General features: G+C 33.2%; 1 protein-coding gene across 1 annotated transcript in view; it reads left to right on the forward strand.

Moving 5' to 3' along the window:
• Nucleotides 1-13,120, forward strand: part of CHD1 (chromodomain helicase DNA binding protein 1) — an 81,951-nt gene that overhangs the window by 43,371 nt on the left and 25,460 nt on the right. The window contains exons 17-23 of the mRNA XM_081054291.1: nucleotides 52-204; nucleotides 2,323-2,394; nucleotides 2,861-3,010; nucleotides 8,202-8,350; nucleotides 8,707-8,803; nucleotides 8,915-9,010; nucleotides 10,794-10,970. Of these exons, the coding sequence (XP_080910417.1) occupies nucleotides 52-204; nucleotides 2,323-2,394; nucleotides 2,861-3,010; nucleotides 8,202-8,350; nucleotides 8,707-8,803; nucleotides 8,915-9,010; nucleotides 10,794-10,970 (894 nt within the window). The remainder of the gene's footprint in view (nucleotides 1-51; nucleotides 205-2,322; nucleotides 2,395-2,860; nucleotides 3,011-8,201; nucleotides 8,351-8,706; nucleotides 8,804-8,914; nucleotides 9,011-10,793; nucleotides 10,971-13,120) is intronic.

A 13,120-nucleotide genomic window follows, 5' to 3' on the forward strand; every position in this document is an offset into this window, starting at 1 on the left:
TGATTTGTTCTTTTAACACGTTATAATAGTTGTAATTTATTGTTTCCTTAGCACTTAATCCGTAGTAGCGGAAAATTGATTCTTCTTGACAAGCTGTTAATTCGCCTAAGAGAAAGAGGCAATAGAGTTCTTATCTTTTCTCAAATGGTGCGGATGTTAGACATACTTGCAGAATATTTGAAATATCGCCAATTTCCCTTTCAAGTAAGCATTTCATTTTGTCATTTTTGTTGCCTGAAATTTCATCTAATTCCTCAGCATATTCTACAAATCTTTGAAACATCTTTTGTAAATGAAGTATAGATTTTCATATAAACTAAGAAAATGTGTGTGAAAAAAATTCCATTTGTCATTATTCTCTTTTTTTTCTTCTTGACCTTAATAGCAAAGCAATTTCTTTTCTCTATTTTTTCTTTTTATTCTATGTATTTCTTTTCTGATTTCAAATCTAAAGGAGCGGCCTTATATATTAGACTTGAATCTGAGGAATGAAAAGAGAGCAAATCCTTGTGAATATTGCTCCCAGGACTGTTGCAGATTCTGAAGATTTATGTGCTTATAATTATTCTAATGTATAGTTTGCTAAATAAAACCAGATGACTTCAGGGAAGATACCAAAGACCAAAATGGGCTTATTTTCCATCTATTCAATATTTATTTTGAAATTCATTCAACATAATTAAAGATGATATGAATGAGTGTTTAATGTTAGAGTTAGGTGCTAATCTCAGTACTTTACATCTAATAATTTTAATCCTTACAGCAATTTTATGACCAGTACCTGGAACATAGCAAACACTCAGTATATACAGCTAGTGAATGATATATATTTAGTGCAGGCAGTAAAATAGAAGTAGAATTATAATGATCAGCCTCAGCACACATAATCCCTGCTCTGCTGGAGCTTACAACCTGGTGTGGGAGGTAGGCATTAAGCAGGTAATTACGAACAAATAGAACATTACATTCTGGAAAGCTCTGTGAAGGACAGGTGTTTGGTGATAATGAACGTGATTGTGAAATATGTAATCATTTAAGGGAAAAAGTAGAAAGTACCATTGATATTTTTTTTTAATAGCTTTATTGAGATGTGATTTCTATTCCATACAATTCATCCATTTTTATAAAGTGTACAATTCAGTGGTTTTTAATATATTCACAAATATATGTAATCATCACCACAGTCAATTTTTAATTGTTTTACTACCTCAAAAAGAAGCTGTACCTTCAGCTGTCATCCCTATTCTGTTCCCCCTATCCCCACCATATCCCTATGTTGGTTTGTTTTTAGACCAATTGTTATGTGTACATGGCCAAACTAAAAGAAATAGTACAGAAGTATTTGTAAGCAACTGTTCTCTGCTCCTAGTCCTTTCTCATTTCCAGATCACTTCCCAGATAAAATCATTTTTAACTTTCTTTTGGTTTAGGTTATACCTCAATAAATGGTATACCACTATTTTTTAAAAGTTTTTTCTAATTGTAATTTTTAATGAAAAAGAAACAACAGTATTTAAAACGTTTTATTTTGGACATCTTTTTAGCTCATGTTTAGTAATCACTCGGCATGTCAGGCACTGTGCTAAGTGTTTTACTCTCTCACTGAATATCTATGAAGTACTGTCATTATGTCCATGTATTGAGAAGGAAACTGACAAGGAGAAAAATCAAATCACTTGCCCAAGGCACCCATGAATACTCACATGTGGGCTCTTTGGAGCCCATGGTGCCCCAAACCAGTGATTCTAACTTTAACCCGAGAGTTTTTGCTGGATCCCCCTTAGAGTTTCTAATTCAGTCAGTCTGAGATGGAGTTCAGTAGTGTGCATTTCTAAGTTCTTAGGTGACACGGATGCTGTTGGTCCAGTAACCACACTGGACTTAATCAGTGTTTTTTAAACTGGGGGCTGTAATCTGTTCATGGATCTGGGAATCACTTTAATGAATTGTACCAACATTTTAAAAAAATGAAGTAGATTATAAAATATGAGGATATCACAGTACATTGAGTCATGAAACTTTCTTTGAGTGTATAGCTGTGTACTCATTCACATGTAAAATGTATTTCATACAGTGGGTGTCAGGCAGAATTAAAGCCCATGTTAATATTTACTATTTGGGGAAGCAGTGCTAGTGGTTAAGAGCACAGACTCTAGAGACAGAATGACTGGGCATTGTTTTACTACCTAAGAAGTACCTTCTAGTGTTACAGTCTTAGCAAAACAATGGTGCATGGTCATACTTAACTTTATAATTGATTTTGATTCCTTTTTAAAATTTTTCAATCTGTTATATGAAGTATTTTAATGTGTTTTATTCTAGAGATTAGATGGATCAATAAAAGGGGAGCTGAGGAAACAAGCTCTAGATCATTTTAATGCCGAAGGGTCAGAGGTATGAATGCTTTTAATATTGTAAATTGTTTTGGTCATTATTTTAGTCATACTTGTAGTTTTTTGTTGTATGTTTTTTTTTTAGAGTCTTATTGGTGCTAGCTAGCTTTCATTTACAAGTGAAGTATTTAAATCAGTATTCTATGTTAAGTTTGAAAAATTTCACCCTTTCTTATCAATACTATTTCAGCATAAAGATAGTTAATTTGCTTCAAAGTAAATTAGCCCACTTTCATTTAGAATTCTTGTTGAAGTTGGTTTTTACGTTTCCCATGTATAGCTGTAATTTGGGGTCTTGTTTGGTTTTGTTAAGAGTTTTATGTATTTTAATATTTTTAAAAACTATCAGTTTTATTGGTAAAATGCTTTTTACATTTAAAAAAATTAATTATAAGATTTTTATATCAATTATTTACTGTCACAGTTTAGAAGAATTTAAAATCATGCCTGTTTATAATTCCTTACAGGATTTCTGCTTTTTGCTTTCCACAAGAGCTGGAGGTCTAGGAATTAATTTAGCCTCTGCCGACACTGTTGTTATATTTGATTCTGATTGGAATCCGCAAAATGATCTTCAGGCACAGGCTAGAGCTCATCGAATCGGGCAAAAGAAACAGGTATTTTTATTCCCCTTATTTCACTCTTTCAGAATCTTTTTATGATTATTGTGGTTTTGGTTTACCCTCCTGATCAGATCATAGGAACACAGTCATATTGCTATTTAACAGGTAGAGTACTGAGGAACTCAGATTTACCAAAATCCCCTGAAAGTCTGACACTGAGATAACTGCCTCAGTAGGATCATGCACTCTCGTTTGATCATGCATTCTGTTTACAACTATAGAACACAGTGTTTTTGTTTTTGTTTTTGTTTTTAACTCAAGTTTATTGGGGTGGCTGGTTAGTTCAGTTGGGTAGAGCGTGGTACTCTTAACAACAAGGTTGCTGGTTCGATCCCCACATGGGCCATTGTGAACTGCACCCTCCACAACTAGATTGAAACAACTACTTGACTTGGAGCTGATGGATCTTGGAAAAACACAGTTAAAATAAATAAAAGTTAAAAAAAAAAAAGTTTATTGAGGTGACAATGGTTAGTAAAGTTACATAGTTTTCAGGTGTACAATTCTGTAACATATCATCTAGGACACAATGTTTTTCATTGACTATAAATTTTGTAATGTCTTCATTTACTTAATTATTGAAAGAGGTTTTGCTTAGTATATTGCTACCTTTTTGTTAGCCTGTAGTTTATACATGTTCCTGTAAGATTCTCTATGCACAAAAGCCATTTTTGTTTTATAGTTGTATAACTGTCTGGCAGCTGTAACAGGCCTTGAGAAAAACCGTCTGTCATCCTTTTGATGCCTTGGTCTTTGTATTTTAATTCATTTACCTCCATCTAGAATAGTTCTTCTCAAACTTTTCCAAAGCAGGAGATATGAGCAAGTAGCACAAAAAGTCTTATTTATTTAGCTCATTTATAATACCTTTAAAACATTTCCTACTGAAAAAAATGCATAATTTAAAACTAAAAAAAAATGTTTTGTTCAAATAATTTTAATAAAACTGCCTCATCAGGAATGTATCGTATCGTGCTTCTTTCTGTAATTTCTTATACTCTGGAACAAGATGACATTCCCCTAACTGAAAGCTTGTTTAGAGTAGTAGTTCTCAACTTCATCAGAACAAGTGACCCCTTTTTTTATAACAACTATTTTTAGTATCTGCTTTTCTATCTTGAAATCGATACATGTAATTTGAATTCTAATGCCCTTACAGTAATTCAGGTAAAAAAGTTCTTTTGAAATAGTACTGTATTTCCCTGAAAATAAGACCTAACCGGAAAATAAGCTCTAGCATGATTTTTCAGGATGCTCATAATATACACCCTATCACAAAAATTAGCCCCAATTAAGATTGTCAGCCAGACGGACACATTTAGTACGTCCATTGCAACACATGACGGATGTGTTGAGTTAAAAAAAATAATGATATATAATTAAATATAAATAAATAATATTATTGACATTAATACTTAAAGTAAATGATAATATAAATTAAAATTACGTATTTGCAAATACCCAAGCGGGCACCTTTGGACGAGAGGTAAACGCCTATGTAAACATAGGAACTCTAGACTTATTGCCGAATGACCGGAGTAGGGACACAGTGTATGAATAACCTGTACACTTGAACGAACGGACCTGGTTGTGTCTAATATGAATCTTTATAATTCAATACGTCATGTGTTGTAGCGGACGTACTTAATGCACTCATATGAAATAAACATTTTCTGAATTTTGGTACCTGCAATTTTTCATCACTTTTGTGTGGATCATCATTCTTAACTGTCATCATTTTTATTGCCACTCCTGTCTTATAAGTCTTCAATTAACACTTAATTTAATGGTGGATTTAAAGGGAATAATGTCTTGACCCCCAGACAAGATGAGTGCAAAAATAAAGCTATTCCATTGAGTACAAGAAAGGAATCATGGAGGACTCCTGGGGCAAGAATCCTACGGCTTTCTGCAAAGACTGCAAAGAGAAGAAGTTGGATCTCCCAATGGTCCGAAAATGGCGAGCAGAGTATGATAATCTCAGTCAACAGGTGGACCAGGGAAATGCTAAGAAGTGCAAGCGTGGATCAGGTCAGCAACCATTATTTCCTGAGCTGGAAGACATCATCTGTGAATGGATTTCTGACAGAAGAGCAAAAGCTTTGGGTTGTGCGCAGGGCTGATATTCAAGCATTTGACCTTGCAATGGCACCACAGTTAAAAATATCCCCAGAAGAATTCAGAGCATCGCAGCAGTGGCTAGATGGCTTCCTTCAGTGATATGAACTGTCTCTAAGATCGACAACACTGTTCAAGCTGGAAGATACTGAAGTTATTAAACTTGCATTTTCATTCAAGTCCTTTGTGGATGGCATCGACTTTTCTAAATACCAACTCTCCAACATTATTGTTATGGATGAAACCAGTGTTTATGGGCCAAGGATCTCAAACGACAATTGATTAGAAGGGTGCCTCGTCAATCTACATTCTCTCCACTGGTTACGAAAGTACATATGTTACCTGTATTTTGGCGGTTTGTCTGGATGGAAAGAAAGCCCCATCTCTAATCATCACTAAGGGCAAGAAAGATAAGGTTGGACTTGTTTCAGGCATTTATGTTCTTGAAACCAAAAAAGCCTGGTGCACACAGGCAGTTATAAGGAAAGGGATCGATTTAATGCTGCCACTTGTTCTGCAAGGTGGTCAAAGACGTCTGCTAGTCTGGGATTCAGCCAGCACTCACCACACTAAAGACATGAAGAACTTCCTTGCAAAGAGAAGAATAGATCAAATAATGATTCCCGCAGGAATGACTGCCTATCTCCAGACTCTCGATACTGCAATAAACAAGCCATTCAAGGATGATTTGCACATGGAAATCAATGACTACATTGAAAATAGAATGGAGAGAACTCAGCGTGGAAACTTTGTGAAGCCTAGCCTGCAAGAGGTCATAACTTGGGTGAAGAATTCGTGGGATAAAATCACTGACAGCTGTGTTGCCAGTGCACTATGAACAGGCTCCATGGACAAGAAGTGCTTATTTAAGGAGAGCTATGTTGCTGGACATGAGAGATTGGAGCCAGTGGTTCTACGGGAAATGGAGTTGCAAGAAATTCAAGCCGGAATTTGGGATTTGGAGAGTTATGACGATGTTCCAAAAGATGATATGACTATTTGAATAAATGTAGATTTTTGTATATGAATAAATGGGTAAATAGATTGTTATACATGAATAAATGTAGATTGTACATGAAAAAATAAAGACACCCCCTGAAAATAAGCCCTAATGCGTCTTTTGGAGCAAAAATGAATATGACCCGGTCTTATTTTGGGGGGAAATGCAGTATGTATTTCAACATATATGACTATTCTAGAATATAAAGAATAAGTTTAGAGTTGAGAGAATAAGAGCAGGACTCATTCTCCATAAGGACAAAGGAAGAAAAGAACCGGGGTAGCGAAAAAGAAACAACGCTATTTAAAACTTTTTTTTTTGACATCTATTGTTTACCTCATAAGTGGATAAAAATTATTATTAGATTAGGTAATATAATAACAGACTTTATACGTTATAAAGAGGGGAACTTGAAGTAGGGACAACATACCAAGATAAATTATAGACTATTAAAAGAGGACAAAGTAAGAAAAGAAGATATTCTCACGGGTGAGCTGGGCCTAATGTATATGGGAAGAGTCAGAATATCCCTGTATTATGAATGAGATGGGCAATAGCGATCAGTTGCACTAACAGATACCACCTATATTGAAATCCTCAACACACGGCCATAACTTACATTCCACTTACACTACTTAAAGACCTTGGGCACCACATTTTCTAATAGATGATAGAAAATAGAGGATATATTAGGAAAAGAATTAGTAAGAAAGGTACTATGGAAAGTTGTATGGTAGATCTGTGGGAAGAGTATCTGAATAAGATCACAAAATAATGGCAATACAGGTTTCTTAACATTTTGTTAACAAAATTTTTAAACATTAATATGAAGTGCATTTTTATTAATGATTATTAATGAGCAACATTATTAATTTCATTGTTGATAAAATATAGTAAGATTCTTATACTTCATGTACGTGCTACTTAAGTAGTATTTGGCTCCAAATCTGATAGGAGTCTCAGATCTCCTGTTAAATATTTGCATGTAGCACTACAAAATGAGTAGGTGTAGGTGATAAATACAGATGAGTTTTTTTTACTATTGCTGTGATCTGTTTTATTTTTTTAAATTAGTTTCAGGTGTACAAAACAACATGATTAGACATTTACACCCCTAAAAAATTGATAACCATCCCCCCAAGTCTACTACCCCTCTGACATCATAGATACGTAGCTGTTACAGTATCATGAGCTGTATTCTCTATGCTGTACTTTATATCCTGTAGCCATATATATATATAATTATAGTTGACATTCAATATTATTCTACATCATCTTCAGGCAGATGAGTTTTATTGGTGACACCACTACTATTATATAAACAGCTGGAAATGATAACGTTTGATAAAGACTCAAAATAATTACCAAATTGTCTTATTTACACAGTTGCAATCCTGAAAAAATTAATATGTGTCATAACTTTGTAAAAATGTTCTGTTTATATTAAAATAGAGTTAGAATTTAGACTCAAGGTAATTTAAAAAGGTTTTTAAAAATCATTTGAAAGACTCAGGATTGTTTTTCACTGTGAGAATGTCCAGTTTAATGCAGAATGTCTATTATCCCTGGTTCTTGTACTCTAAATGCTGGTAAGCCCATGTAAGCATTGTGAAAACTAAAAATGTTTCCATAAATTTTCAAATTATCTATATGGTGGTAATATTTGTTACTGAACCACTGACTGAGAAATAGGGCAAAATGACTACACATCAACTTTTGTCTGTTTTGGAGAGCTTCATTTTAGGGCAGGACTTTAGCATAACTTGGAGAGTAGATCATAGAATTTTGGATTATATGAAATGATAAAACATGAATCAGAATTGAGAAAACTGGTGTAAGGTTGTCATAAGTTTACCATTTTTCTTTCCAGTTAAAAGATAATTTAAAAATTACTGTCATTCTTTAAAAAAGAAAAAGCAAACAAAATCTAACCAAAACGTAAGGAGGAAAGACATACCCTCAAAATAATCTTTAAATTGAAGAAAGTTAGCTTTGAACACATTGCTATATATTTTTTAATTTTCAGTTTACTGAAACATTTATGTTTCATCATGCATATCTTTACAGGTGAATATTTATCGTCTAGTTACAAAGGGATCGGTTGAAGAAGATATTCTTGAAAGAGCCAAAAAAAAGATGGTTTTAGATCATCTTGTGATTCAAAGAATGGACACAACTGGGAAGACAGTACTACACACAGGTTCTGCCCCTTCAAGGTATTTACTGTAAAAAAAAAATATGTCATTTTAGACTCCTACACTCATGTTTCTGCAATGTTACTGTATCTAGTGTTGTAATATATTTTTTTTATTTTTTAAGCACTGAACTAATTTTTAATCAATGACATACATTCACTACTTGATTTTGTCACTCTATTTTTTTGTAATCTTGGGGAAAATCTCTTTAACATCTAGGCTTCAAGTTCTTTAGTTTTGAAATAAGTATACTGCTAATACTTCACATATCTATGTCATATAACTATTGTGACTATGTTAATTATTAATAAAGGGGGTATGTAAATGTTAAATACTTAACTGGGGTGCTAAGTATATTTTTTTCCCCCTGATTTCAGTTCTACTCCTTTCAATAAAGAAGAGTTATCAGCCATTTTAAAGTTTGGTGCTGAGGAACTTTTTAAGGAACCTGAAGGAGAAGAACAAGAACCCCAGGTAACAAAACTTGCAAATGTGTCATCTATTTAAACTATGCTTAATACAGAGTATATTTACTTTAACACATATTAAAATATACTTAAAATAAAGATTTCTGTCTAATTGTAGGAAATGGATATAGATGAAATCTTGAAGAGGGCTGAAACTCATGAAAATGAACCAGGCCCTTTAACTGTAGGAGATGAATTGCTTTCCCAGTTCAAGGTAAATTTCCTTTTAAATTTTCGTTATAAATATACTCATAAATTGAGAGGGAATAATTTTTAATTTCTTTAAGTACCATCAGCAAGGTAATTTTTAAACAAAACTTAATTTTTTTGTGTGTATTAAAATTTTCTCTGGTGTATAAATTTTTTTTTTCCTTATTCTGACAAACCAGTAGCAGCCTGATTTGAAAGGAACAAAATCATTTATGAATAGTTACATTTATTTAGTGAATGCAGAGGGATGTTATTTTTTTAGATTAGCACTTAGAATAGTATTTGGCAAATAGCATGTCCTCAAATATTGGGGTAAATGAATGAATATGATCTCTTATTTAGATTTCCAGGACTGAAGGCTTTTAGCTGATTTTTATTGGAGCGGTTTTTGACATTAGATTAATTTAAGCATTATCACAACTAAGAAGGCTCAAGTAAATCAGTTAGGCAAAGTAAACAATAAGCTTCTATTAGTATTTATAAGTACTCCTGGTTTGGAGAAGGCTAAAAGGTTGCAAGGAGTCCTAAAGCAACGTAAGTCAACTGACCTCAGAGAGTAAGTTGTGTGCCAATTGTTTAGTATAAAGAAGCAGGTTCCTTTATATCCTAGCCATTCTCCACAAGCTAAGGATTTTAAGGTTCAGTTCAATTTGTCATTTGTTCATTCAACAAATATTTATTGAGCACCTGCAGTGTGCCATTCACAGGGACACAGCAGTGAATAAAATCTTTGTAATGTTAATGGATCACTCTGGCTGCAATGTGAAGGATATGCTGTGTTGGGAAAAGAACTTAAGAAGGGAAATAAGTTAGTAAGACTATTTCTGTAGTCCTGGTGAGAGGTGAAGGTTTCTGGAATTTTCACGGACTCTGGGTATGGCCTAATTAACTCTTCACATGAAGTTATACTATTTGTTTTTTTTTTAATTTTACTAATTGAAAATTTGAAAAAAGTCACCGGCAAGTTAACTAGAGACTATATTAACTCTATATTATTTTTATGCCAGTGAATTGATACTCACACTTTGCTGCCTGTAGGGATGTCACCGCATTTAAGTAATAGACATGAAAGAATAAACATAATATTTTTAGCCCCATTCTTTATGTAGGATAAGCAGCTTTCTTGTCTTCATCCAGTTATCTATAGGTTTTAATGTACTAATATTGGAAATTAGCTTTAATGAATGCTTTCTATATACCAGACTGTACAGTTCCTTAAATGTATTATCTTCTTTAATCTTCACAAAAGTTAGTGTGTTGTTACTTCCCCCTTTTTTTAGGGATGAAGAAACTATGGCTTAGGGAACCTAAATAAATTTATCTAGGATTTTAGAACTGTTGTCTCTTGTCAGTAGCTCTTTAGGTACTATTTTATGATGACAAAAATAAAAATATTGGATTGTTCTACAGCACTTTGGTAGTTAATGGACTTGTTTGGTAATTCCTGCAGAAGGTGATTTAGCATGTTACTACTATAAATTACTTTGTTAATTTTTTCTAGTTCTATTGTAGTAATAATTTTGTTGAATAACAGGACAAAAGAGACTCATTCCTGGAAGAGAATTCTTAGAAGTCATTTGGTTTGATCTATTTTGACCTAATGAAATGAACTTAGATGGTTTAGCGTTCATATTTGGTTTAATCCATAGTCATATATTCATTATCCTGAGAATATTTAACTTTTATTGTCTTATTCTGGTATGCCACTTGCCCCTAAAAAAGAAAAATAAAATTTAAGAACGTTCTTTTTTAATGCGTATTCTGTGAAAATTCTGGAATTTTATCAGGTTGCTAACTTTTCAAATATGGATGAGGATGACATTGAATTGGAACCTGAAAGAAATTCAAAGAATTGGGAAGAAATCATTCCAGAAGATCAAAGAAGACGACTAGAAGAGGAAGAAAGACAAAAGGAACTTGAAGAAATTTATATGCTTCCAAGAATGAGAAACTGTGCTAAACAGGTGACTTTTTAAATATAAAAGATATTTTTACAATATCTTTTTTTGGTGGCTCCTTAAATTGTAACAGTATTCACACCTGGACTGATTTCTTTTCGTTTAAGAGAGATATTTCTTTTCTTGTAATGTCTTCATTTAATTTGATAATCCGTGCCTCTTAAAATGAGTTGGAGAATGTTCGCTCCTCTTCTATTTTAGGAAAAACTTGCTTAGAATTGGTATTATCTTCATTAAGTGTATGGTGTCGTTTGTCAGGGAAACCGTCTAGGTCTGGAGTTTTCTTTGTTAGAAGACTTTTTAACTATAACTTCAATTTCTTTTATAATTATGAACTATTCAGAATATCTGTTTTTCAGCGAATTTGGTAGTTTGTTTCTTTCAAGGAATTTGTTTATTTTATCTAAGTTGTTGAATTTATGGACATAAAGTTATGTACAATATCCCATTATTATCCTTTTAGTGTCTGTAGGATATTTAATGATTCCCTTCTTTTCATTTCTAAACTGGTAATATTTTTCTTGATTATTCTAGTTAAAGGTTAATTTTATCTTTTCAAAGAACCACCTTTTGATTTAATTGATTTTCTGTTTTAAATTTTATTGATATCTACTCTATTATTTACCCTTCTTTTGCTTTAATTTGTTCTTTTTTTAAATATCTTAAGTTACAAGCTTAGACCATTAAATCAGACCTTTGTTTTCTAATATTAGTATTTAATACTGCAAGTTTCTCTTTAAGCACTGCCTTTTCTGAATCTCCACATTTTTACATCTGCTGTGTTTTCATTTTCATTCATTTCAAAATATTGTCTAATTTCCCTTGTGATTTCCTCTTTAGCCCATAGGATTTTCTTTTTTTTAGAAGTATGTTGTCTGATTTCCAAATATTTGGGAGATTTTTCAAGTATCTTTGTTAGTGATTTCTAATTTGATTCTGTTATGGTCAGAGAGCATATCTCATGTGATTTGTTGATGTTTATTTTATTGCCCAAATGAACAAAATATCAGAGTTTCAAATAACAGTAACAGTGCAATGCCAAGCTACATATATTGGATCCTGCTGTAAAGGGAAAAAAACTTGAATACTAGATTTTTTTCTTTTTTTTGCATTAACTTTTTTCTTTTTTTCTTTTTTTCTCTTTTTTGAGAATACTGCATTCCAAGATTAGTTGTCTTGATTACTGAGTTTTTTGGTGCCTCCTTAAATTTTGATTCTGAGGCAAATGAGGTACTTGCCTAACCCTAGTCCTTATCTCCTTCGCCCAGGGGTGGAGTTTTTTATTTTCTTTCTCTTTTCCTATAACTATCTTAGGTTTTCTCCTGCGCCCTCAATTTAGTAGGTGAGATGGATCTGGCAAAGTTTCCTACTATCTTCTCAAAGGTGACTGCTTCCTTTCTCCAGGGCTGCACCACGAAGGAAAGTTTTCTCTAATTTTCCACCCTACTTCTAGTCTTTTTCTTGAGCACCTGGTGGAAGTTTGTGGGGAATCAGTCGCCTGAGTGGGTGCAGGTTCTTGGTGTGTCTTTGGTTCCTAGGGAACCTGTGCTCTCATCGTAGCCCACACTTACTTAGCCTTTAGCAAATTTTACCTAACTTCCTCTTACCTGCTTGTTTGTGTGGTACTTGACTGTCACGAGTGATCCAGTGTTTGAAATCCATCTCTTCTTACAAGCTGCTGTATTTCCTTATGTTTGAGACTACTAGATTGCATTGTGATTTTGATGTGTTTAAAAAAAGGTAAAATTTTGTAGATTATGATTTTGTTGTTGAGGAAGGAGCTACCTACCAACTTTCTACATCCCAGGCTGAAATGGAACAAAATAAGGTGTATTTGGCCTAAAAGTGACCTTGGATGCAGTTTTTTGAAACCAAACCCCAGATTGCTTTCCTTTTATAGTGCATGAGAAGCACAGTATTATACTAGATTTTATAAAAGGATTAGAGGTTAGAACAAGAACTGAATGCCCATCCTTGATTTTCTTAAGCTTTTTAGCTATTAGGCTTTCAGAATATACACTGAGACTTTGAAAAATTCCGAAGACATACAGAAAATATATTTTGATGTATCTGTTAAACAACTAATGTTACCAATAGGCTTTTATGGGGATTCAACTGTCATTTTTTTTCTGTTAAATGTTTGATCAGCCTACTTA

The sequence above is a fragment of the Rhinolophus hipposideros genome (genome assembly GCF_964194185.1).
Source record: "Rhinolophus hipposideros genome assembly, chromosome: 7".
NCBI classification, from domain to species: domain Eukaryota; kingdom Metazoa; phylum Chordata; class Mammalia; order Chiroptera; family Rhinolophidae; genus Rhinolophus; species Rhinolophus hipposideros.